At 48.7% G+C, this 27,131-nt stretch overlaps 1 protein-coding gene and 1 long non-coding RNA gene across 9 annotated transcripts; one reads left to right on the plus strand and one right to left on the minus strand.

Moving 5' to 3' along the window:
- Positions 1 to 432: 432 nt before the first annotated feature.
- LOC106029234 (uncharacterized) lies at positions 433 to 22,704 on the minus strand. Of its 5 annotated transcripts, none has more exons than XR_010051582.1 (6): positions 22,366 to 22,704; positions 21,280 to 21,408; positions 18,208 to 18,355; positions 5,879 to 6,253; positions 3,114 to 3,293; positions 433 to 1,061 (listed from the first exon to the last, which is right to left on the minus strand). It is a non-coding gene; the product is annotated as an uncharacterized LOC106029234 (long non-coding RNA). The 5 variants fall into 5 exon arrangements; XR_010051585.1 differs by having other exon boundaries at positions 433 to 1,158; XR_010051584.1 differs by having other exon boundaries at positions 17,005 to 18,355.
- Positions 20,557 to 26,147, plus strand: Ccr2 (C-C motif chemokine receptor 2). 4 transcript variants are annotated; one of them, XM_063261051.1, is made up of 2 exons: positions 20,557 to 20,760; positions 23,391 to 26,147. In XM_063261051.1, exon 2 carries the CDS (start codon positions 23,391 to 23,393, stop codon positions 24,504 to 24,506), a length of 1,116 nt encoding a protein of 371 aa, XP_063117121.1. In that variant the 5' UTR covers positions 20,557 to 20,760; the 3' UTR covers positions 24,507 to 26,147. The 4 variants fall into 4 exon arrangements, with proteins under 4 accessions (XP_063117121.1, XP_013015848.1, XP_063117122.1 ...); XM_013160394.2 differs by lacking the exon at positions 20,557 to 20,760 and adding an exon at positions 20,799 to 21,124; XM_063261052.1 differs by lacking the exon at positions 20,557 to 20,760 and adding an exon at positions 21,703 to 21,810.
- The last annotated feature ends 984 nt before the right edge of the window (positions 26,148 to 27,131 follow it).

Below are 27,131 nucleotides of genomic sequence, written 5' to 3' on the forward strand. Positions count from 1 at the left end.
GTAACACCGCACTAGTCCCACAGACCTAAAAGGAACAGTAAGGGAGATGATGAATAATTTAATAAAGGTAGACCACTTAAATAAACCAAACTCCTGGGAAGACACCACAAGAAACAAACCAAGTACCCACACATCTGTGAAAAGAAACTGACCATGCAGTTGAATAAAACCTCTCATAGAGCAGGGTACATTGATCAATGCCTTCTTGTTCGTAGGCATCTATGGAAGAAATAACACCGGCTTTTCATGAGATCTTCCATCAAATCAGTGAGGAGGGAATAACTCTTAATTTAGTCCATGAGATTAGCATGACTCGGCTGCCAAATCGTACAAGGACTGACCAGAAAAACAACCCTTATGCATATCAACAAAGCTCGGGGCATTTCCCTCCCCGCCTGCTCTCCCCTCACAGGAATGCACACAACAGCCAGTAATTCATGCTTTATTTCAGAGCAAGGGGGCAAATGAGGGCTTTTTGCATGAGAGGAGCTCAGGCATCATTTCTTGTGGATTTTGTGCAAGTTGGGGCTGAGCAAAGCGAGGACTAAAAAATCAAAGCGTGTCAGAACAGGATCCTTGGAGCTCAGGAATGCGATTGTAGCATTTAAAAAAAAAAAACAACAACAACAACAAAAAAGGGGCAAATTTCCAATACTTGGTGGTGATGCTTTTGAGACTGTGTAGCTCATTTCAGTTCCTCCTCCCTGGGTTAGGGACAATAACTTCCTTTTTCCATTCCATCAAGTTTGGAAAAACACATCAAAGAACGACGTCTGAATGTATCCCTCTCTCCAATGGGTCGCCCCCCTTTGAGGCCCACAGCGAGGGGCAGCCAGGGCCAAGCACAGCAGAGTCCTGCAGAAGGACGGCGCTCCTAGCTGTGCCTCGGCTGGGTCATTCTGGACGTGAACATCAAGACAGTGGGTGGACAGTGGCGGTGGGTGGACAGTGGCGATGACTCATGTCTGCCGGGAGCAAGTTTCAGGGCATATGTGCCGCCTTCCTCCTCTGTGTCACATAGACTCTGGACCCACGGGGATGGAGATAGTATGGCATTGGAGCTGCAGAGACCGAGGACACCATGGGATGTCAAAAGAAGATGAGCCACATCAGGATTAAACATCAGGACCTACTTATCCTTTTCCTCCTCCTCATTTCCTGTGGGATTCGGATTATGATCATGGAAAAAGCACAAAGGATGAAACTGGATAAATCATAGTCAAGTGGACACTTAAAAACATGTCTGAGAGTTAACGTCCTTGAGTAAGAACTCATTCTGTCTCCCTGATATTGATCCCAAGGGTCCAAGAGTCATAAAAGACCTTGTCTCCCCTAATAATTACTATCTAGTACCCAGGGGTCCCTGACACACTAACCTGTTCACACTTCTTAGGATCCACTAGCTTACACTCTCGGGGTCGCGTTCATCTCTGCATCCTTAGCACCTGACTTCTGATCTCTGTTCCCTGGAGACGCATGGACTTACAGACATGCACACCTTAGCAGATTTCTTTGAGACCACGTCATCCCAGTTACCTTTTGAGTATCTGTCTCTCTCACAAAGCCACAGAATTTTTTTTTTTTTTTTTGTCTTTTTCTTTTTTATCGGTACCGGGGATTGAACTCATGACTGCCTGCTTGCAAGGCAGGCACTTATGCCACTGAGCTAAATCCCCAGCCCTGCCACAGAATTTTTGAGGGACAAGAAGAATTCGTGTCTGGTTCATTTCTGGACCCCCACGTCACCTATGTTCAGAACCATGCCTCACTAACGCCGTGTGCTGGATGACGTAGGAAGCCAGCACCCTGCTTCTGACAGCAGCCGAGCTGCCTTGCTGGGCTCCCAATTCCGGAGCCTCTGCAGTTATTCATGCTGTGGTTCTCACACATTAATGTGCATTGGAATCATCCAGGGCCCAGGTTCTATGGAACGGGATACAACCTGGGCCTCTGGAGTTTAACCCAGAGATGCCCCAGCAATGCTGGTATCCACCAAGACTGCAAGAGCCCTGCCAGAGTGACAGGCTTCTCCACCTTTGCACGCTGTCCCATCATCATGAGAAACAATATCAGCCCTAAGGTGACATGGTTTGCAGGAGACAAAGCTCACGTCTCAGCCCAAACTAGCAGCACCAGCCAGAAAGCTCTCAGGGCTCCCTAGACCAAGCAAGAGCTTGTTGACAGCACAAGTCTTGAGCTGGAGGTGAAGTTCAGTGGTAGAGCGCTCCCCCTGCACGTGCAAAGCCCTGGCTTCTATCCCTAGGGCAGCAAAAAATAAAATAAATTAAAATGCCAGTCTGCCATCTGCTTCCCAAGAAGATACCCATGGGATTCCTAACGTTTAAGAAGCACTGATTCAACAGCCCCCATATCGAGACTCCCAGCATTTCTCTAACCAAAAAACTCCTGCACTTCCGTAAAAGGCTTAGCCCCCTCCCTCCACCATTGACTCAGAAAACCAGAGGAAGTGGGACTGGAATCTGCTGAGCTCAGCCACCACCAATTTACTCCTGAGGGGTGTGTGTGTGTGTGTGTGTGTGTTTTCTACTCCTGTCAGAGGACCATTGGGTCAAACTGTGCCACGAAATCAGTTTTAGAGGTTAAACAAAAAAGTCAAAATTAGCCGGGTGTGGTGGTGCACACCTCTCATCCCAGCACTCAGGGAAGCTGAAGCAGGAGAGTCACAAATGTGAACTCAGCCTGAGGAACTTAGTGATTTAGCAAAAGCCTGTCTCCAAATTTAAAGAAAAAAAAAACAAAACTGGAGATGTCGTTCAGTACAAAGGCTCTGAGTTCAATCCCCAGTATCAACAAAAGCAAAAGCAAATGAATTCCAAAAGAAGCTGAAAAAATATTTGCACTGCCCTGAGACCACTGTTGCAGCCAGGATCATGCCCAGGGACAGCTTCCTGCCCTGCTCCTGTTTGAGCATGTAGGTGGCACTGGACATCACACCAGGTGCCAGGAATACAGAGCAGAAGCACCTCAGTGCCCCCTGTGCCCTCTGCCCACGCCCTCACATGCCCAGTTCGCACTGTACATTGTGCCCCACAAAACATTTTAAAAGACACATTTGATGCCTCTCCTCCGGCTACCCCTCCCATGCCACCAACCTTCTCCAGCTGCCGCCTCCTCGCCTTCCAGCATCTTCCCTGTACCCTGCCCATCCGCACAGCTCGTCCTTCACGGTGGGATTAGGAAGAGGCCTGAGCAAGCTGCTTGACTGGGGTTGATGCACGGCCTGATGAGAGTCATCTGTAAACAGTCTGAGATTTATGCCCCCTGCTCTGGACCTGCCACATACAAAGGCAAAAATGAGGGAAGGTGTGTGGTGTGTCACTTGGCAATGTTGACGCCAATGTAGGCAAATGATTTTTTATTACCATGGAGAAATATATCTGACCTGAAATTTACCATCTTAGCCATTTTTAAGAGTGCTGTTCTGTGGCTTGAGCACATCCATGCTTTGGTGCCACCATTACCGCCATCCACCATCAGAATCATTTATCTTGCAAAACAGACGCTCTGCACCCACTAAGCACCTCCTCCCCATTCTCTCTCCAGGTAACCACCATGGTGCTTTCTCTTTCTATGCATTTGGGTACTCTAGGGTGCTGCCTGGTTCCTACCAGGCCGTGAGAGTGTTACCTAGGTAACACTCTCACGGCCTGGTAGGAACCAGGCAGCACAGCAGATGGCAGTGGAAGAGGAAAGAAACTCCTCTGTATGTACAGCGCTATCCCACCCCGACCCCAGCTCCCATCCCAGCTTCAGCTCCACCTGCTATTGGACCAGTGGCATGAGATTTTTGCAGGAAACCCTTCCCTGAACAGCACGATGAGAGACTTAGGGTGCATACTCCTTTTGAAAACTTAATTCCAAAGCCATTCCCTCTCCTACCACCACCAACTGTGGAAAAAAAAATGCCTTCCATAAAATCAGTCTGTGGTGCCAAAAATTGGGGGAATGGCTATTCCAAGTACCATGGATAATGAAGTCTTACCCTATTGCATGTTTTAAAACTGGTTTATTTTACTTATTGTAACACATTTAAAATCCATCCATAGTGCCACATGTGACAGAATTTTTAAGGCTGAGCGATACCCACTGAATGTATGGATGTTTCTTCACTCTTGATGGATTACACTGCAGTAAACCATCATAAACTGAAACTCTTGTAAGTTCAAATGCATTTACAACAACCAAACGTCATAGCTTCACAACTCAGTGTCCAGAGAGTGCCAAGATGCTTGCCCTCAGGGTTACTGGCTGGTAGGTTTGGGACCTCTGCCCAGCAGCACAAAAGGGTGTCTTGCTACATATCACTGGCCTAGGAAAAGATCAAGATTCACACCTTGAAGTATGGTTCTTAACGAATGTGTATTACTGTTCCATCATGCTAAGTTGGGACTATCTGTACACACAATTTCCATTTCCATTGATCTGTGGACAAAGATGAGTTACTTCCATGTTTTGGCTTCTGTGAACCATGCTGCTATGAATGCAGGTGTGTTGGCATCTGTCTTGAGTGATGCTTTTAACTCTTTGATTACAGGGATCACATGATAATTTGACGTTTAATATTTTGAGAAACTACCATCTGTCTTCCACAGCAGCTACAGCAATGACCAAGGGTACTGATTTCTGCACATCACTGCTGACATTTGTTACTTTCTTCCTTCCTTTTTTTCTTTCCTTCCTTTCCCTTTCTTTTAAGAGAGCTATCTTAAAAGTCATGTGTTGGGAGCCGCGCCTGTGATAGCTCGCCTTGCGCGGCGGACGTGCGGCCTGTGGTAAAGAGCAAAGCCTGAGGTAGATTACCTCTCCCATCGAATATGTTAGTTTCCTGCTTACCGCGTAAACAACCCGCTCAACAATATAGTCTGCCTGGCAACTGATGATGTTAGCCAATCAGCTTGCCTTGCTTACTTTAACATGATTGGACACTGTACCCGTATATATACCGGTGCCACCCCTGGGCGGAAGAAGAAGCCAGGTAGAAGCCCAGAAGTAAAAGCCCAAAAGGAGCCGCGGAGAGCGGACCGGTAGAGGCTTTGGGGCAGACTGAAGCACAAAAGGAGCCGCGGGGAGCGGACCAGAGGAGGCTTCAGCTGGGAGAACCCAGGGCAGGCTGTACGGAGAAGGAAAATAAAAAGAAAAGGTTGTCCACTACCAGACTTTGTCGTGTGTCCTTCCTGCCGGCCGGGAGCGGACATCGACAGTCATGAAGTGGAATCTCTTGTGGCCTTGATTTCCATTTCCCTAATAATTAGTGGTATTACAAGCATATTCTCATGTACAGTTTTGGTCATATTTTTCTTTGGAGTCACGTCTTCTGCCCATTCTGGATCAAGCTGTTTTGTTGTTGTTGCATTGTAGGAAGTTTTTATATATGCTAGATATTAATTCCCTATGAGATACGTGGTTTGCAAATGTGTTCTTCTATTCTATAGTTTCTTTTTCACACTTTTGATAGTGTTCTTTGATGCAAAAAAAGTTTTCTTTTTGATGAAATATAATACTATTTTTATTAGTTGTCTGCTTTTGGTGTCATATCTAAAAACCACTGCCAACCCCAGCATTATGAAGCTTTCCCCATCCTGTTTTCTAAGAGGTTTATAATTTTAGCTGTTGAGTTTAGACCTTGGGACCTTTTGAGTTAATTTCTGAATATGCTATATGGTAAGAATCAAACTTCATTTTTTTAAAATGTGGATGCCCAGTTTCCCTAAAAGCATGAAGGACGGAAGGAAGGAAGGAAGGAAGGAAGGAAGGAAGGAAGGAAGGAAGGAAGATTTTAGCCAGCCTTAGTGGCACACACTTGTAATTCCAGCTTCTCCAGAGGCTGAGGCAGGAAGATTTCAAGTTTGAGGCTTACCTGAGCACCTTAATGAGACCTGTCTCAAAACAAAAAAATTAAGGTGGGGGGATGCTGAGCACACAGCACAGTGGTAGAGCAGCTCTGAGTTTGATCCCTAGCATGGGAAAGGAAAGGGAGGGAGAGAAGGGAGAGGGCAGAGGAGGGGAGGGAGAAATCTTTTGTCATATGTTTGAAGGTTCATTTCCAGAGATTCTACATCCATTCCATCGGTCCCTTTGTCCATCTGAGGCCAGGGCCACCTTATCACCGCTTTGAAGGAAGTCTTGACATCAGAAGCTGTGAGTCTGCCAAATGTGCTCTTTGTCAAGATTGTTTTGATTACTCGAGGTCCCTTGAGATTCCATATGGATTTTAGGTGGGATTTGTCTATTTCTGAAAGAAAAAAGATATTGGGTTTTCACATGGATTCCTCTGAGTCTGCAGGTTTACCTGGGGAGAAGTCACATCTTATTATGAAGTCTTCCAGCCCACAAACGTATCTTTCCGCTTATTTGTGCCTTCAGTTTTTTCAACAACTTTTATCATTTTGAGTCTTTTGCTCCCTCAGTTAAGTTTATTCCCAAGTATTTTATTCTTTTTGGTGCTATTGCAAGTCAAATTTTGTAAAATGTTCCTTTGGGATTGTTCACTGTTAGTGTGTGGAAATGCCAACTCATTCTGATGTGCCAATTTTGGATCTAGCAACTTTGTCAAATTATTTTTTTTGACATCTACATAAAAGAGTGAGTCATCTGCAAGCAGAAATCAAGCTTTTCTTCTCTTCTAGCTCAGAGACTTCATGTTCTCTCCTAATTGTCCTGGCCTGGACCCTCAGCGCTATTTTGAATACTACTAGTGACAATGGGCATCCTTGTCTTATTCCTGACCTTAGAGGAAAAGCTCTCTGTCTTTCATGAAAGAAATAATCTTTAATATATTCTCTTAATATTTATTTTTATTAGTGCATGTTTGCAAAACATAAGCTCGCCTTCCTCCTGGCAGTTTGCCATGCACAGAATACTTTTTAACCGTTTCTTGGTTCCCTTTCCCTCCTTTCCCCCTCCTTCCATGTCTTGGTCCCTTCCCCTTTTGCAAAAGATCTATCTACTGTTTACTTGTATCTATGTTATTTTGTCCCTTATTTACATTTTGAGTTTCTTATACAAGAGAAACCATGCTATGTTTAACTCTGTGTAACTAAGTTAAAGAACATCAGGAGTTTGGAAGGAAGAGACCATTTCATTCACCAAATCAACAACACTGCTGAGAGACTGGAAAAGAAAGAGGAGATGAGAAACATATTGTGCAGGAATACATGCCACATATATGTTTAATTTTCCATATGTCTTAAAATGGCAAAAGAGAGATGGAAAATGAATCAAAGTACAAGAGCGATAGAAATGTCTTAAACAGCATTAATATCGCTGAGTAAATGACTTTGCCTTTACTCCAATTAATAACTTCCCATGTGTATGGTTTGGGTCTAGATGTCCTCCCAAAGCCTCATGCACTCACAGCTGGAGCCTCTTTAGAAGTGGCAGAATCTAGGGTATGTGATGCTGGGATTAAGGGTGGGTGATTACTTAGTCAGCCCCCTGATTGGTTTGGCACCACACTAATCCCAAGAACCGGATATAATGCAAGAGGCTTGTCTTCTCCCTTCCTTGCTTGCTTTTGCTGTCTTCTGCTTGCTATGAACTGGTTTTCCTCTCAGTGCCCTTCTGCCAACCTGCCCTGCCTTGGAGCCAGCCAATCATGGGCTGCAAGCTCTATGAACTGTGATCTAAATAAACCATTTCCTCCCTTAACTTAGGTGTTAGGCATTTGGTCTCAACAATGATAAAAGTAACTAAAACACCAAGGAAATTCAACCAAGATGATAAACGATACTGGATTCAGTACCTCAAACCAGATGCATGGAAAAGATGAAGGAAGCGTTTGGGGGCCCATATGTGTCCCTCCCAGAAGGCCCTCCTCTGGGGTCCTGGCACTTAAAGAACTGTGCCAAAGCTCTATACTATGCCACATCTGTTGAAAGATAGAAAGTTTCTCTAAAAATACAAGAGAAGGAACTGAAACATTTCAGAGAAGGCAGGGTTAGCAAGCAAGAAACCAAAAGAGGAAGATAAAATTATAGTTACCGAAAAAAGAGGAATGGAAATTGAATTGTCTTACAAAGAAGGTCCAGAATCTGCCCTCTCTTCCCATTTATACCATCAAGAATGGGAAGAAGGGGTTGGACAGTGAGAAACAGCTCCCGGAGAGAGAATTCTCTGCACTTTTCCCATTAAGAAGTCAAGCAGCCTTCACCGGTGAAGAATAGAGTAATTTCTTCACTCAAGGTGTTTCAAACTGAAAGGGGTTTTTTAAAAATGTTCTTGTCCCTTCCTTGATCTCGAGAGGAACACAGGGCTGAGAGGCCTCTGGAGCTCTCCTGAGCTCAGACAGCTAACTGGGGTCCACAACTTTGCTACAAAAGTCTCTTTCCAATGTGTACCCTGGGCCCTTTCCCTGGGGCTCTTACTTTAGGGTGACGGATTGATTGTGCTGAAAAGACAGCACCCTATTGAGCTTTGCTTACTAACACGTTTACATTCAGATCTGCAGCTTTCGGGGTAGGGACACATGCGGCAGCATGGCTGGAATTCTTCGCAAGTGCACATTCCCAGCTGCATGCCAGACCTGCGGAATCAGAAACCCTGAGGACATAGCCTGGCCCTAACCAGCCCCCCAGCAAACGCTCCTGCACTGTGGTGAGAGAACCACTGATCTGAGGAATAATGTGTTTTATTCACTGTGATAGTATCAATAAATAATATGCACTTCACAGCTTACCAGAGAAAGCGTTTGTCATTTCTGGACAGTGGGTGGTATCTTGTGGAACTTTTTTATGGGTGCAAGAGTAAAGATTAAGGAAGGGAATCAACTTCTGGGTGGAGAGAGCAGGGCCAAAACTGCAATTGAGCCTCTAGCCTGGAAGCCAACAGAGTCACGGCAAGGCCACACCCAGGCAAAATGGCATCAGTAAGGCATCGGGAGCAGAGAATGCTGGGCCACGTGTGTGACCGTGCAGAAGAAAAAGCACCAAGCACTCCCATTTTCTACGTCTTTATGGTCCAGCAGCAAGTAGGAAGCCAAGCCTTAGGGAGGTCAAGCTGCTGCCCAGGGTCAGCGGCTGTCCCTATCAGAGGCTGTCTGGCTTCAGGACCTCCTGCCTGCACGGCCATGAGGATTGCAAGTGGTCACCCCAGGTCACTGGGGCCCGCTCTGGGCCCCTACCAAGGTGCTGAGCTGAACCTCCAGTGCCCTTGCATTACAGAAAACTCCATTTCTCAAAACCAGTGGTTTCAAATCTAAGTGTGCAGTAGAATCATCTGGAAAGCTTCTTGGAAAACAACGCCCCACCCCAAGAGTTTCTGATTCTGTCAGCTGGGGTGGGGCCCACGAATTTGCATTTCCAGCAAAGTTGCAGGTCACCCAGCTATCACCCATCGCTGGACCGCCGAGTAGCCAAGGCCATGATACTCTCAGTGTAAGACTGAGTAACCTGATGACAAATGAACAAGAACCAAACTTCAGAGTCCGACAGCTCACTGCCACCACCGGCCGCAGCGCGCACAGGACCCCATCCACTTCCCCCTCTGTCCATCTACACTGTCTTTCCCTTCTGCTGCTCACCGTTCACCCTCCTGGAGCTTCACCTCCTATCTCCTCTATAGTCTCTTTACCTTCCATCTACACTGGCTACCATCTACACTGATTACCATCTATATTACTACCGTCTACACTGCCTACATCTACACTGCCTACATCTATACTGCCTACTGTCTACACTGCCTCTCCAATCTATACATTTGCCTGATTAAAGCACCAATCCCTTAAAAATTTCCTGTTCCCCTCCATTGCCTAAAGCTCCAAACAGATCACTCAGGGTCCTCCGCGACCTCCACGTACCAGCCCAGCATTTTAGCCTCCTCCTCGGTGACGCTGCCTTCTCTCCTTCAGGTGTCTTTGTCATGCTGTTTCCTCTCTCGCTTTCCCTCTCCTGATTCAATCGCTATCGGGCTCATGTCAAGCACCCTTTCTTGCCTCCTGAAAACACCCTTTAAGAGTTTCTTTGTCTCAGAGCTCCCACGCATGGAAGTCTACCCCCGTGGCCACTGCCACACAGCACGTGGTGTGACCATTCCTCCAATCTCGCACACCATCTCACTACGCTGTGCATTGCTGAGTCTCATTAGTGGGAGCCCCGCCTCTCCAAGCTCCCCATCAGCATCTGACAGAGGAATACACATATCTTGTTTCCAGTCGCATCTGTTCATGTTTTAAATTAACCTTCTTTCTTATTCACCTAAATTTTTATTTATTTATTTATGTATTTATTTTTAAGAGCAGATATATTTATTGAGAGGAAGAAAGCTATTCAGAGAGAGAGATGGGGTCCCGAGTGGGTTGCCCTTGACTTATATTTTAAATAACGAAGGTCACTGTGGAGCTGTTAACAAACACGGAAGGCAATGCAGTGAACCATCCTACGAACCACAACTTTGCAATACTCTGTCAACCTGACTTTTAAGCCAGCTACAGGTTAGCCAAGCTAAGGAGTCAAGAGGAAAGTATGGTGACATATTAGGGAAGCCCCGCTTTCTCCAGAGCCCCAGGTAATAACCTGGATCCCTGTGACCAGTCTTCGTGAACAGTGAGTCCTAGCTGCCTTGGCAGCAAAGCAAGATGTAAGAGAGAAGCCCGAGACGATATCCTCACATTGGGATGCTAAGAATCATGACTGACACGCAGCCCCCAAGCCTCTGTTTGAGAATAACGTACAGCGTGCAGAAACCCTGGCTGGCAGAGCAGAAACGCAGAGAGCACAGCAGCGCACACAGAGTGAGACTGCAGTACCCCACAAAACAGCACCAACCACAGGAACGAGCCTGCAGGCAGGGGGAGAATGAAACAGATGGAAATAACCCGAGATAATAATAAACATTTGAGGTCATGAAATTGTGGGTGATTATGTTCCTCTTTGTTTTTATTTTCTAAGATGTTTGCTTTTTTGCTAATAAATGCCTTTTTTTAAAAATTGAAGTGAATCCACAGAACAGAAAGTAAACTGTTCAGTGGCATTTAACTCATTCACGACACTGGGTGACCTGCTGCTAGCTGCTTCTGACATGATCATCCCTCCGCTAAGATAAAGCCCAGGCTTCGTTCAGTGCTTGCTCCCTTCCTCCCTTCCCCACCCCCAGCAATCGCCCACGGCCTCCTGTGTCCGTGGATTTACCCCTGGACGTGCCACACGCATGGGGCAGCACAGCCTGCGGCTAGGTCAGGTTCCCTCACTTGGTGGCACCGACCAGTGCTGCCCTACTTGTGTGGGCTTCATGCTCTCTAGCCTTGGGCAGCTCCTCCTCCAATTCCTCCTCCTTGTAACCTTGTAACCTCACTCTGCTGATGCCGATAATGTTGACAGCTGTGTTCCTACAAACAGAGCCCTGTGACATCCTAGAATCTGTCTCCTTTCGAGGCTACGTAATTAAACCGCCACTGAGTAAATGACTGCCTTTGCTCATGTCTATAATCTCCTCGCTCGACCCCTTCCAGTTTCACCCTGACTCCCTTTGACAAAATGTATAAAATGAGAACTTACCCTTTGTTCAGGGCTCAGCCCTTAGACATGAGTCTGCTAAATTGCTAAAACAGAATAACATAAACCAATTCCCCTGTTTCTCCGGCAGTCTCTCTAGACCCTTAAATTCTGCAGCAGTGGTACACATGGACCACACCCTGCCCATCTCTGCATCTGCTGAGAACAGCTGGGTCACTCCCACCTTTTTCCTGCTGCTCACGGTGCTGCTGTGAATATCACATGTATGTATTTGATTACACATTTGGAGATTCATGGGAATCTCAGGGTTGTATGATAATTCTACTTTGAGGATTTTTAGGAACTGGCAAACTACTTTCTGTCTCATCACTTTATATTAGCATCAGCGCAATAGGGTTCTAATGTCTCCAGATCTTTGTCAATGCCTGTTGTCTTTCTTTGTTACAAACAATGCTCCCTTCCCTGGCAGGTGTAAAGACAGTATCCTTGTGGGCTTGATTGCATTTCACTAGTGACTGACAGATGACACTGAGGAGCTTCATCATGACCTTGGTCACTCTTTTGAGAAATATCTTTGTAAATGCTCTACCCATTTTTAAGCTGGGTCGTCTGGTTCTTTACATATTTGGATATTATTACCTTATCAAATCCATGATTTCCAAATATCTTCACTTTATTGATAATGTCCTTTGAAGAGTAAAAATTTTTAATCTCAATGTATAATTCATTGATTTTTTTCCTTTAGTTGCTTATGTATTTGGTACGGCAGCTAAAGATTAATTGCTCAATCAAAGATTTTGAAGATTTACCTTTGTATTTTCTTCCACAAGTTGTATCATCTCAGCTCTTATACTGTGGTCACAGGTCCAGTTAGCTAGTTATTGTATATAACATGAAGGAGAGGCCCACCCTCTTCACTTCTTTGTATCAGCTACACTGGCATAATTTGTTTTGTTTTGCTTTTGGTAAAGGGGTGTATTTTTTTATTGACTTACACTGACACATAGCCATATAAATTTATGGGGTCCAGTGTGCTGTTCTGACACCTATAACCGTGGTATCATGAGGTAATTAGCATATCTTTCATTTCCAACATTTGTCATGTCTTTGTAGCAAAACATCCACAATCATTAATTATTTTGAAATAACTATTGGTTAACGAGAGTCAACCCACTACAGGAAACTTCAATAGGAAAGTATCATCCCAGTGTATAGCTTGAATCACAGAGAAAAAATCTGTAATTGTTTAAATAGGAATGTGTTTTTGTAACAGATTTCTGGGGTTTGGCACAGCACAATCAGGCCCACAATGGATCAGACCATGTCCAGCCCCAGGCAAGGGCTCCACTAGGACTAATCAAGTCTCTATTTAATTAGTGACTACTTACCATGACTGATCAATTTCTCTACTTGTCTTCTGTGTTCAGCTTCATAAGCCTGCTGCCCTCGCTACTCAGTGGGGTTCTCTGAACCCCCTTCCTTTCTGAGGGCAGCCTGATTCCTGAACTGTTCTTTGCTCAAACTCTGAGATTGATCTAAAGGTTTTCTTTTAATACAGAAGGGCACCATTGGTACCAGAAGTGCAAAACCCCCAGAACCACGTTCTTTTTCACTGAATTAGCAGGTGTGCCTCTCCTGCTGCTTTTCACACCATTTATTTCAGTGTTCCTGGTTCTGAGTGGCTGGACTGTGCCAAATGTCAGCCTTGCCTTTTCTGCCTTCTGAATCAAAAAGTTTAATGTTATCTATGTGATCTGCACCCTCAAACTCTGACCTGTCCACTGACCTGTCCCGGGAACTCATTTCTGAACTGTCTTCTTCTTTTGAATCTGCCTGATTGAGGGCAAAGAAGACCATGTCCATCATCTGCCTAACTGTCAATATTAAATAACTTTTGATAATGAAGTGACCAGGAGGAGCGGTTCCATATTTATCCCACGCTTTCCTGAGCTCCACTTCCCTGAGTTTTCCATTTGCTGAGAGGGAGCCCTGCACTTGGTCTGGTAATGGTCTCCTCTTTAGCCAAACTATTCGAAAGTAGCAGTTTTCCTGGAATCAGGTTTGGAGTTGATGTCCTGTCTTTCCTCAGCCATCACCCACGGTCAGCAGCTATTTGGACACTGAGACACCCCGCGCCCCAGCACTCCTGGGAGGGAGGCAAAGAATTTGGGCTGTCATCAGAGGTGCTGTGCACCTCTGTGCCTCTGCAGCCCAGCAGGCTCCCATGGGCTCCTGGGCCCCTCTTGGCTCTCACTTTCTCTCTCTCTCTCTCTCTCTCTCTCTCTCTCTCTCTCTCTCTCTCTTTCTCTCTCTCTCTCTCTCTCTCTCTCTCTCTCTCTCTCTCTTTCTCTCTCTCTCTCTCTCTCTCTCTCTCTCTCTCTCTCTCTCTCCCCCCCCCGTCTGTCTCTGATGATGTCTTGGTAGGTAGATCAGCCTGGTGATCCTTCAGCCTCAGCCTCCAGAGTGCTGAGATTACAGATGAGCGTGACCATGCCTGGATTCAAAATTTTAAAATTTAAAAAGACCCGGGGAGTCTAGCTCAGTTCCTCAGTTCAATTCCCAGTACCGATACCACCAAAAACAAGTTGAAAATGTTGTAAATCAAAACTACATGAGCCAGGCATGGTGACACAGGCCTGGAATCCCTGCACTCAGGAGGCTGAGTCAGGAGGATCACTGTGTGTTCCAGGCCAGTCTGGGCTGCATAAGCAAATTCCAGGCCAGTGTGAACTGCACAGCGAGATCATACCTCAAAAGCAAAATAAAACACATGAGGGCTGGGGTAGAGCAGTGTCTTCCTTCTCTGTTTAACACTGCTTTCAAAACATTCAAGAAAAAACTCTTCAGCAGCTACAGTTGGCCTCAGGTTGGCGTTGAGACCCTGTGTGTGACTTATGAAGTCCCCGTTAGCCAGGCCTACGACCCCAGCAGCCTCTATGCTGGCAGGGCTGGGTGAAGAGATTGCCCTCTCCTCGCCTACACGAAAGTCGATTGGGAATAATCATACCTGTTTCCAGGCTTTTCGTCCTATCCCACTGACCTGTCTGTCTATCCTTAGGCTAAGGCCGCAGATTTTACTGCAATTTGTTTTAAAATCAGAAAATGTGTGTGCTTCAACGTTTTTCTTTTTGGTTTCTAATTTCTTTTCCTTTTACTAAGGCACTTCACTATCTTTGATGCTCTGGTTCATGGGGTTGCTTTATTAAGAAACTTTCTTTCCATTCCAACTTTCTGGTATTTTTACCAGGAAAGAGATTGGACTTGTTAGATTGTTTTTCTGTATCAACTGCAATGATCTCACTCAGTTGTTTCCTTTGTCTTCTTTCCTGTCCTCTTTCCCCTTAGCAGCTGCTTCATTTGGATACTTTTTTTTTTTTTAGGTTGAACTACATCTGATTCTTTAGATAAATCATACCAGGAAATGGAGCACAAGCTTTTCACTTTTTTGGTTTTTTGGTACGGGGGATGGAACTCACGACCTCATCTTGCCAGGCAGGCACTTATGCCGCTGAGCTAAATCTCGGGGCTCTTGGCTCCAGGTTTTTGGTAGACTGTTGGACTCAGCTTGCTAGCATTCTGCTAAGGTTTTTTTTTTTTTAACACTAATATCTTTATGATGGCATAAAGTAGTATTGTATACATTAACTCATTTCACAGTAAAAGACATTTTATGTACAACTGTAGAGAAACCACAGCACAGATAGCACCAAAATTTTAAAAAACGATTGTTACGGGCTGGGAATTTAGCTCAGTGGCATAAGCACCTGCCTTGCAAGTGTGTGGTCATGAGTTCGATCCCCGGTACTGATTAAAAAAAACAAACAAAACAAAAAAATAATTGTTATTCAGGTTCATTCAGGTGTTTGACACATAAATGGGAAAATATTTTCTCTATAGAAAATAGTAAAAATGACAGTGTTTTCAGGTTAGCCATGTAAGCCCATTTACACCAAACAGAAGCTGACCAGACATAAATGTGGCTTGAGTTCTGGGGTCCAGAAGAAACACTGGTCTCATTTCCTGAAACATCTAGGTTTTTCTTTTTTAAAAAATCCATTTTACTCATGTTTTTTTAAAATCAAATTGTCCGAGGTGAAATAGCCCATAACTTTTCCCTCTCGCTCTTCGCTTATACCTGATTGTTTAGATACTGTATTTTGCTTCTTTTGTTTGTGTTTTGTTGTTGCTTTTATCCTGGGGATCAAACTCAGGACCTCGCACTTGCCAGGCAGGCGCTTGTGCCACTGAGCTATACCCCGGCAGTTACTGTATCTTTATAAACCTTTTTTTTTTTTCCTATCTAAATTTTGCAAAGTTTTGTTTGTCATTAAAGCTCGCCCAGCATTTGAGCAAAACCAGAGACTAATAACCAGAATCCACAAGGCACCACAGATAAGCAAGCACCCAGCACTTTCTCCTCACTCCCGGGCTTGACAGGATATCCTGAGGGCGGGAATGAAGCAGTAAAAAAGCCAAGAGAATTCCGAGAGGGCAGGAGACCCCTGGTCAAGACTCAGAGTGGCACTGAAGTTCAGGAAGGGAAAGGCGTTGCGCCAGGGCTAGGTGCTGAGTTAATTATCAGGGCCCTTTCTGCAAGGTGCTCACACAATAGGCAGGCAGAGTTAAAGGGCAAAACCCAGAGCCTAGATCTTAGTTGTTCAAAGTAATTGAATGAAAATGAGATCAACCATGTAATTCACTTGTTTGTTTTTGTCTTTATGAGGCAGGGTCTCCCTGTGCAGTTCAGGCTGGAGTTGAGCTCACTTTCTAGCCCAGGTTGGTCTCGAACTCACAATGATCCTCCTGCTTCTGCCTCTCAAGTGCTGGGTTACAGGTGTGCACCACCATGCCCGGCTCAAATCATGTAATTGTCACTTTCCTTCAGAGCTTGCCCTAAGAGTTCTGTAACCACATTCAAAGTCACCTCTCAGTACATTCATGACACACTGAGGTGCTGGCATCTCTTCCAGCTGAATTTGGGCATCACTGTTCCTAAGGGATACTGGAATGATTTTTTTGTGATGTCTTTGTCTGCTTCGCTGCCATAGTAATACTGGGCTTCAAAGGATAAGGAAGGATATGTTCTCTCCTATTTTATTGAAAAGAACTGAGAAGGACTTGAGTTGATTTTCCTTTAAATGTTTGCAAGAGGACTTAACAGTGGAACCTTCCAATGCAAGATTTTTGCTGTCATTTCGGAGAAATTTTACATCACTGATATAATCTCTCTATCAGAGTTGTGTGCCTTCCACATCCCCGTGTCCCTCCCGCCAAGCATCTGGGCTTCCTGCAAAGCGTCATCAGCCCACCCACCATGTGGCCCAGGGCCCCCACCCTGAGCAGGACCAGTGATCCTGCCTATCAGAGCCTTTGCTCGGCCACTCTGTGGCTTTCTTCTTACTTGTTACTTGTACTCACCTGGAGCACGGCTGGGGTTTTCCTGGTGTTTGCTATAGCACTGTACCCTGCCCTGGGGCCCCTTGGAAGCCACAAGAGGTACATAAAACCCATCCTGAGGTGGCTCTTGGTGACTCACCACGCCTCGGGCTGGGACACGGCCGGTGGTATGTGAGAAGGGGCCTCTCATTCCAGCCTCCTCTTGTCCTGTCCTCCAGGCATCCAAAAGTGACTTTCATGGATGCTGTCCCAGTATTGGCTTCCTTCCTGGAGCTGGTCACCTCTGGGGCATCCACACAGAGATCTGCCACAGAGTGTGGGGACCACAGCAGAACCAGGACCATCGTCCTGTCAGACTTCAGCCTCCTAAGTTCCCTGAGAAAGCTTTAAATCAAGCAATCATGGTGGCAATAGTGAAGGTAACTTTGCCTAAATTTGTGAAAACATCTGACCTGCTAAGTTAATGACCACTTCAGCGGCCCATTTGATCACCTTTTTATGTCCGTGTTAATCACAGCCTCATCTATTCTTGACTTGTCAGGACCCTGTAGTGAACTTAGCAGAAGGGGGAGAGAGTCACGCGTGACCTCCGTGACCAGACACCTTCTCTCCAAGCATCACGTGCAGGTAGTTGCTGGCCTTTCTCGGGATTCTAATCACTCGGACAGTTTGCACAAAAGCAAGAGAAATGGGTTGGGTTTTGTTATTATGAAGACATGACCAGGACAAGTGGGAACACAGAGCTGCATTTTCTATGGTATCATCTTCATCTGGGTCATGTTTAACCAGAACTGAAGGTGTGAAATCCTAGAACTCACTGGTCTGTTCTACTAGGTCACAGGAAGCATGAAAACCATAGAAACCACAGGGAGCCCAAGGCACCATGATGACGAGAGGCGAGAATTTCTCTGCCTATCTAAGGTCCCGACTGACAAACCACATCGAGCACCAAGGGGCTTCAGGTGTGGCCGCAGTGCCTTCGGCTGCTGTGCCCCCACCCCTTCCAGCCCCCGGCTGAGTAACACCGTCTGTGGAGTGAAAAACTCAGGACAAACTCAACTTCTATCTCGAAGGGTTTAACCCCTAACTCAGCTGCTGCCCATCAGAGTGACAATCAGCCCAGCTCAAAGGTCTCCTCCCAGGGCCAGCCCGGGTCTCCTTTTGGTACTGGGGATGTGAGCTTTATTATTTTGTTGCTTTGCAGAAGAACAGAGCTCTGCTCACCGCGGTCCCCGCCCGCCTTGAGGGCAGTCACACCTGCTTAGTCAGCAAAGCCACCAGACCAACGAGCACGGTGACACACCTTCCCTCAAGATGACACAGGAGACCACATGGCACTCACCTCGAAGGCTGAGTAGCCCAAAAAACATGAACTCAGTACCAACGAGAAGACACACAGTTCTCAAGCTCATGTGACAATGCCTCTCCCGACTCTTCCGGTGCATACAAGAATTCCAAGATGTGCCACTCCGGGGTTCCCATTTCCTGAGCTGTATGAGCAGGTGAAAGGAAGCAACAGGAATAAAAATCACTTCAACTTGACAGCTGTGTGCTTCCCTTAGATTTCCTCTGGGCCCCGGGATGCTTCCGCCCTCCCTTCCCCCTGGGCCCAGCCTTGGAGGGGGCTAGGTAGTAAGTCAGGGGCTGGAGCAGTGGCCACATCCTCCCCATGACCTTTGAAGTTGTAGGAGGGTAGAATCGTTTTTTTCTATAATCGTGCTAATTGCTTCGTTGGAACAGACCCCATTAATACAAGCCAGGGGGACAGGAGGAGAGAAGGAAGCGCATTGGCAGCTCTGTTTCCCACACTCATAGGGTCGACCCAGGGAAGGTACAGCTCTCGGACAGGCGCCTTGGATTCGAGCTTACACAGCTGGTTTGACAAAAAACAGTGCGAGTTTAGTGGAGGAAGCCGGCAGAGGAAAAGGAATTTTGGTCTCCAGGGCTTTAGGTGCTTCTGGTGCCATTTGGAGGGAGACAGGGTCTAAACTTGTCCTCGGGGTAGACCAGGAGGGAAGGAGGACCTTTCACACTTACAAGATTTATGTCCTGTCCTTGATGCACAGAGGCAAGGCAGAACTTTCCTGCCTCAGCCTCTTCTGCACTGCCTCAGGCTCCACAGTCCTTAAGGCAAAGAGGCCTGCTTTGGGGTGGCGGGGTCTGGACTTGCACAAAACACAGAGGCAAGGCTCTCTGCTGCTCACTGCCGGACCCTCAGCACCCTGATCACTCCTGCATCCTGCTTGTCTCTCCATAAACTGTTCTTTGCTTTGTTTTGTTTTTTGAGACAGACTATTTTTACACAGTTCAGGCTGATCTTGAACTTACTCTGTAGCCCAGGCTGGCCTCAAACTTGCAGTGATCCTCCTGCCTCAGCCTCCCAAGTGCTGGAATTACAGGTGTGAGGCACCACACCTGGCAACACTTTCATTCTGACTCGGTCTTCGAAATCTCCTAAGTGTGCTTCCCACTGCCAGGAACAACAAGAATCCTGCTCTCCCCTGCCTATCAACTACTCCTTGTTGGCAAATGACAGGGCTAGGCCAGTGAACTCCAGCGTGCAGACGGAAATATCTTCCCCATCTAGGGCTGAGTCAAAGGAGCTGCTTCCAAGATCCTGGTCAGGAGGTTTAGGACATGGTGAGGCTGCTCCTGGGCAGGCAGAGAAAGCAGCTTTTGTTTTTCATTTTGTTTCCTTGAGAAGGGGGTCTCAGACTGGTCTTAAACTCCCTTTGTAGCTCAGGCTGGCCTCAAACTTGCAGTGATCCTCCTGCCTCAGCCTCCCGAGTGCTGGGATCACAAGTATGCACCGCCACACCTGGCAAAAAAGCAGGATCTTCCAGAGAACTCATGAGGCCTTCATGGGGGCACAGAAACTGAGCCCCCACAAGGCCCATGGTGATTGCATGCTCAGATCTAAAAAGGATGAGAGGCCACCTGCAGTCTCCCAGCTGCTGCAAGCCCTAACCCACCCCCCACCTGCACCACCACCCCACCACCACCCCCGCCGTGCTGGCTACCATGTGCTGGTCACCCAGGTGTCCCTCTTAGTTTCACAAGCCAGAGAGCTTGTGATTCAAACTTTCCCACCAGCCACATTAAAGCTGAGAAACATAGCAAGAGACCCTGGCCACAGGCTCCACTGAATTCCAGAAAGCCCTGGGGCCTGGCTCTCCTCGGTCTGCAGAATGGTAAGGATGCTCTAGCGGCTGGGGCCTACGTGGTCAGGAAGTTTTGTTTTCACAAAGCTTCTTTCAGTGGCATGAGACCTGTAACCGCCATGGACATCCCTGACACCAAGCCCTCCTAGCTTCCCCTCCACTAGGAAGTTTTCTCTAACCAAACTTTCTAACCAGATCCCAGGTCCACACCAGCACTGGAACCAGAGAACACAGTTCCAGCAAGACCACATCCTAGCTCCTCCACCTCCACCTCCACATCCATCGACCTCCTCTGGGGTTTCTCCTCTGGAAATCCGTCAGTCCTCTCGAGTTTGTGTCAGGCAAACTGTCATGGGGAGGAGAAGCAGATAGTGGAGGAGCCCAAAGACAGACTCAGCCCAGGAGTCCCAGGTCCTTTAGATGTAGGAGCAGATGTGTGTGTTGGGAGGGCCTGACTCACACTCAGGGTTGCACAAGCAAGATTTCAAAATGAATCCTCCAGGGAGACCTTAACCCACTGCACCCGTTCCTGGCTGGAGAAAGAAGAACTACATCTTTGTGATGTTTTTTTTTTTTCAAATCTTTACCATCTCTCACCCTATATCTCCGCCTTCTCTCTCTGCAGGAAGCTTGATTTCCTACTTCTGCACACCAAGTGCCTACTCCCATAGCTGCCTGGTTCCGCTGCCGAGAAGCCTGACAGGGCAGGGCCACCTGGAAGGAACCACCTGGGGGTGAGTGGCACCCTAATTTTGCAGACTTAAGGGGTTCGGGAGCCCAAGCTGAGCTGCAGGCAAGGACCTGAGCCTGAGAGAGAGAGCCAGAGGGCAGGCAGGGGAGGTTCAGGTGCACCCTGAGCTGTGGGAAAGACCCTGGTGACAGTGAGGGCAGAACAGGGTGTGGCAGGGCGAAACCTTCCCTGGGGCTGAGGGAGACACAGGAGACAGAAGGCGAGAGCAGCACCAGGCACAGGCACTCCGCTCACTCTGCCTCCCCAAGCAGACGGGCTTGGAGGAGCTGGAGCCTTCTGCCTTCACATCTATGGCCCGGCCCACCCAAAACGTGCCTGCGCCTGTACCCAGGGGCTCAGCAGAGGAGGTAAGAGCGACCTTTTCTCCGCGCGGCAGGCAGCATCCTCTCAGGGTGCAGCGTCAAACGCAGCCATCTGGGCCAGCAGGTGACTGCCTCTGCTGCCTGCCTGCTGCACAGGTGCCGGCCCTGCTGCTGCCTGTGGGCACTGTCTGAGGTCGCACCTGGCTCCAGCCGCTCTCAAGGAGGCTCACAGTCAAGGGCTGTGGGTGGCCACCGTTTTTTCTACCGGAGGTCACATCCACGGGTTCAGTTCCTGTTCGGCACTGGTGGAGTCCTGTGAGGTGCAAGACCTGTGAACCGTGCCAATCATCAGAAAGATGAGAGGAGAAAGCTGCTCCTGATAAGAGCAAGTTCACTGTCACTGCGGGGGCAAAAACACCTGGTGAGGGTAGCACCCAAGGCCTCTTGATGTCAGGTGTCACAACAAGGGTAACTGTGATTAGAAAGTTGTGCGCTGATCCAGGGAGGTGCTACTTGATGAGAATGCAGATGCGTCTTCACAGAGAAGAGGAATCTGAGCAGGAGGTGTTGAAGGATGAATAGGAGCTCACTGGCTATTTTAGGCAGAGGGACAAGTATATGCAAAACCAATGCAGCATAAAGGGAACAGTGAGACAGGGGAAGGAGAGAAGACCACTGCAGGCGAGACACAGGGTCAGGAGCTGAGAAGTGGTCAGAGAGGAACCTGACAGGTGAGCCCAGAAATGCCTCAGTGAGCAGCTGGTCATTGTCTCTGGGGCCCTGTCACACAAGCCACAGGGGTTGCTGGAGAGGTCAGATTGACAAGCCACAGTCCAGTCTTAGCCGCCAGCCAGTGACATGTGGAGCGAGGGACCAGCCAACCACGAGGAAATAAGGACACAGCAAGAAAGGTGGGGCAGACCAGAAGGCACTGGCAGCTGAAGTTCGCAGAGGAGCGGCACGGTGCTCAGGGGACCCAGTAACTGCAGAGGGGCTTCCCTCTCCGCCCCCTGGGGGGCCTGGTTTGAGCCTTATCTCGGTAACTGCGCAGAGCTGCTTTATGCAGAAAGGAGCAGAGAGCTGTGGGAGTCCACTGGCCTCAGGTGACGCAGCTTGATGTGGAAGCCAGATTCAGATTCAGCTCTGGGGTCTCATGTCCCAAGGAGGAAGGGAGCAGGGAAGTTCCCAGGCTTGCTCCCAGGCAGTGCCGTCTAATGACAACCACTAAGAGAAAGGGTGCTTTGCAGGGGCGGGGAGAACTCTGAGGGGTTCCTGAAGGGGCCTACCTTGCTCACTGTGGTCCCTGTGGATCACAACGCATGGATTAGTCCACGGAGAAACACACAGATGCAACTGTGAGATCAGGAGACGGGTGGGGCCTGGAGACAGCTCCAGGCGGGTGGGCGGCCCCCGAGTGCAGGGGGCCAGGCCCCAAGACGAGCTGATGTGACTGTGGAGATCTGCAGTGAGAATGAAGGGGCAAAGGTAACAGAGGTGATAGCTGCAGGAACCACCTGGACACCGTTACACTGAGGGCAGAGGGACGAGCGAGATGCCAAGGAAGACCGCCAGTGAGAAGTGGTCAGAGGTGCTTCCTCCTAGAAACCAAGGGCTTCTAAAGGAAGGCAGTGAGCCACTGCTCAGGGAAGGCGGAGCTCAGGCGAGGCCAAGGTGTCTGAACACCACGTGGTCCCTGCAGCCTCAGCTGCGGCAGACCAGCCCTGGGCCAGAGATGGAGACAGAAACCTGAGGGGGTTCTCACAATGCTTGCGGCTGCAAGGAACAGGAAATACAACTCAGGATGGCTCAGTATTCTCAACTAATAAGCCAGGCAATGAGCAGTTCAAGGGTGGGCCTGGGAATCTGCATTGCTAGGACTGTGTGAACTTCTCTCTGACTCTCTGGGTCTTTGGAACCCACAGGAGCCAAGCTTCAAAAGGGAAAGAGCCAGGCAGGGATCTTGGTGAGGGAAGAACCTTCCTGGAAGTTCCCCTTGCAGACTCGAAGTACACGTGTTTGTGCAAGGACAGTGACAAGCTGCCCAGCACCCACGAAATAAGCAGAGAACACTACCTGGCCTTGTCAGCCAGGTTATGGGAACCATGCTCCCAGGGAATGCAGAGCAGGCCACTGAAAGGTTGCTGGGTAGACAGCTGGAGCCTGCCCCACGGAAACACAGGCAGCACCGCTTCCAGGAGACACCGCAAAGGAGAGAGCTGGGCTGCGTGGGTGGAGTGGCTGATTTGCATCTGGGTTGGGATGAGGCATTTAGGCTGTGCGCCCATCATTTCTCTCTCTGTTTCCAAAACAGATGGCCATGGAAAACAAGGACCTGTTGTCCCAGCTCGTCACCAGCATGCCTGGTTCATTGTTTCTAAGAGATGCAGAAGAAGTCACCACCAGCTATGACTATGAAGTTGCTGTACCCTGCAAGAAAACCAGTGTGCAGCACATGGCAGCCCAGTTCCTGCCCCTGCTCTATGCGCTGGTGGTCATCTTTGGCTCCGTGGGCAACATCCTGGTCATCCTCATACTGATCACCTGCAAACGGCTGAAGAGCATGACCGACATCTACCTGCTCAACCTGGCTATCTCTGACCTGCTCCTCCTCCTCACGCTCCCGTTCTGGGCTCACTATGTTGCTACCAACAGCTGGGTCTTTGGAGATGCGATGTGCAAAGCCCTCACGGGGCTCTACCAGATCGGCTATTTTGGAGGGATCTTCTTCATCATCCTCCTGACCATCGATAGGTACCTGGCCATCGTCCATGCTGTGTTTGCTCTGAAAGCCAGGACGGTCACCTTCGGGGTGATGACCAGTGGGGTCACCTGGCTGGTGGCTGTGTTTGCTGCCCTCCCGGGAATCATCTTCATCAGATCACAAAAGGATGTGGAGCACAGTTTTGACACCTGTGGGCCCCATTTCCCACGCATGTGGAAGAATTTCCACACCATCATGAGGAACCTCTTGGGACTGGTGCTGCCCCTGCTGGTCATGGTCATCTGCTACTCCTGCATCCTGCGGACCCTGCTGCGCTGCAGGAATGAGAAAAGGAAGCACAAGGCAGTGAGGCTCATCTTCGCCATCATGATTGGCTACTTCCTCTTCTGGGCACCCCACAACATCGTGCTCATCCTGGACACCTTTCAGGTGTTCTTTGGGCTGAGCAGCTGTGAGAACACCAGCCAGCTGGATCGGGCCCTACAATTGACGGAGACCCTGGGGATGACGCACTGCTGCGTGAACCCCATCATCTACGCCTTCGTTGGGGAGAAGTTCCGCAGGTACCTCGTGTCCTTCTTCCGAAAGCAAGTTGTGAAGCGCTTCTGCAGACAGTGCCCGGTCCTCTACCGGGAGACAGTAGACCGTGCGAGCTCCACCTATACCCCATCCACGGGGGAGCAGGACGTCTCAGTCGGCTTGTAACTGGAGCCACAGGTGGCCTGGCCTGTTCCAGGAAAGATGGCCTTCTGTACGTGAGAACAAGCCTGAGTTTTTCAGTGACCAGGGACCTGGGAATGAGGTGCCCAGGAGCCTCAGGACTGTGCCTGGATAGACTCACCTCACTATACATGTAGAGAGGGAATATTCCAGAATATTCCAGAACAACTATTGTAGAGACCTGGACTCTCCAGCAAGCTCATCTCTGTTTCCAGAGAACAATGCTTCCTCAGCTTGGGCTAATGCTATTTCCAAACTTCACCCTTTCATTCTCTGATTAACCAAAGGCTCCCCTGAAGGTGGGGTGTGGAGTGGGACAGGCCTGGGATGGTCCGGGATGAGGGTCCCAGCATCCAGGCTGTGTGTGGGGAGGAGACAGGGACAGGTATGGGCCTGAGTGGAGATGGCAGTGAGCAAAGAAGTGGTCCCAGCCCTTGGCCTGTCTCCCACCTCTGCGTGCCTTGGAACACTTCACCAGTCAAGGAAACGGTGCAAATTCAATCATTCTGGGGGAGCCTGGGTTGCATCTGAGGGTCTCTTATGTAAGAGTACAAGGCACATTTTTGCTTTATTATGATTCATCCATGACAACCAGGTAGCTTACCTGTGAAAGAAGCCACCCCCACCCCTCAGCCCCTGCATGGTCACCAGAAGGAACACGCCATCCCTGGGGGCCTGGGCCATGTCCTCAGGAGCCTGAGGACACAGGTGACAGAGGCCACTGCTTTGAAAGTCACACATCTCACCTGCAGTGCGCTGCACCTCCATTGCCAGGCTGGGGGAACTAGACCAGCATGATTCTAAACACTCTGGGGAGGAAGGTTTCCCGGACCACCTTCCGGAGCCTGATTTAGGCCCAGAGCTTGGGTGTTTATAAAAAATCAGGAGAAGTAAAATTGAAGCTGAAAGCAGCAAATAGCCAATAGGACGAAGTGTTATTTTCAGCACCACCATCACACCAAGCCTGAAAGTGCTGTGGAGCCACGGTGACAGTTGTGGCCTTGAGCAAGGAAGCATGGAGCCCATCGTGGGCTCAGGAGGCTGCCGAGGGGGACAGGAACAGCTCCGGGGGTCTGTGGGCTTGGTGGCCAGGCGCCATGCCGCATCCACACAGGAATATTATTGGGATCACAGCACACACCTCCTGGACACCGCCTCCATGTGGCTTTATCCTCTCACACTCATTCCCAAATACCTTTTCTCTGTCATTAGGGAGCCATGATTTAATCCTATCCCGGTGTTTCTGTGCTTTAGTGGACCTCGTCCCCGGGTGGACAGCAGGAAGTCCTGGACCAGTCAGCCCCTGGTAGTCTGTTAGAAAGAGGGTGGGAGAGCTCAAGATGCTCTCACCTGCTACCTGGTGGGTTCTGGTCTGATGCAGACCAGACCCTGTGGGCCTGGCGAAGGCGCTATGGGAGCTGGAGGTTTCTGTGGTTTGACTCTTTTGCCATTGGCTGGAGATGGTTTCAGGAAAAAACAGGGACCAGGAAAAGTGTCACCTAGAAAGGCATGCCATTACGTATTGATGGTGAAATGTAGATATTGTTTTTAAAAGTGATGCTTTGGAAAATAAACGCATGCTCTAATCACATCATTTTGAAGATTAAAAGACGGTCACCTCCTCTACTGTGGTGTGGTCATGTGTTGTGTTCACGACATTTTGTGTTTTCCTCGTGGTGATTACACACAGCTGACTTCGTGGTGTGAGCTGGGGTCCCCTGACAGGACCCCAGCCCTAAACCTAATCCTAAGTGGATGCATGGGGTTTGGAGCACAGGTGACAACAGCCTCATCCTAGGAGAGACCTGGTGTGACTGTGCCGAGCCTCCTCTCAGCCACCCAAGGGCTGGTCCTCCTCAAACCCTGGGCCCCGCACCCTGGGGAGCACAGAACACAGGGGTTGGGGGAGCCAACCACGGGCCCAGCCCAGATCCTGGGAACATGAAGTCCATGTTTGTAACCATGAGCCCCGTAGTTTGGGGATTGGTTAGCCTGATTGACACACAGCATATGGTGGCTCCATAAGTCAAATTGGGCGCTGCTATTTGGGTCCCTCATGGAGTCCAGTATGACAACACCCAGGGCTCTGCCCCTTGCCAGGCTGGGTCAGGGAGGTAAATGTGTCTGCTGATGCCTGTGCCTGCCCATTACACCTCTTGTCCCCACCTGTTGTTGGAGGGTGGGGGACAAGCTGACAGCCACTGTGCAGTGCTCAGGAGCAAAGCAGAAGAACAGTGGCTGCGTCCAGACCACCCTGCATCAGAAGACAATCACAGCCACAGCAGGATTTAGTGGCCCTGGAGAAACCACCCTACAAAGGTTACTGCTACGTCCATTCCTAGAGGTGAACCCTGGGGTCTCCTTCTGGGGAGAACTTGGGTCCTGCAGTTTGAGGGAGGTAGGGGGATGCCAGGACCTCGAGGGATAGATGTCTGACTGTTTGGTGGTGGCCCACAAGGGCCAGCCTCCTGGATGAGATGCCCAAAGCCTCTTGCAGAGGGCAGGGCATTTGCAGAGAAGCCAAGGAAATGCCCTCAACGCCCGTCCTTCCTCTTTTGCTTTTGCTCATGGTTTAAGCTTCCCTGCCTCATTACAGTGGCTCCAGGTGCA

The sequence above is a fragment of the Cavia porcellus genome, unplaced genomic scaffold, assembly GCF_034190915.1.
Source record: "Cavia porcellus strain 051 isolate PalLab524CR breed Dunkin Hartley unplaced genomic scaffold, mCavPor4.1 scaffold_14, whole genome shotgun sequence".
NCBI classification, from domain to species: Eukaryota; Metazoa; Chordata; class Mammalia; order Rodentia; family Caviidae; genus Cavia; species Cavia porcellus.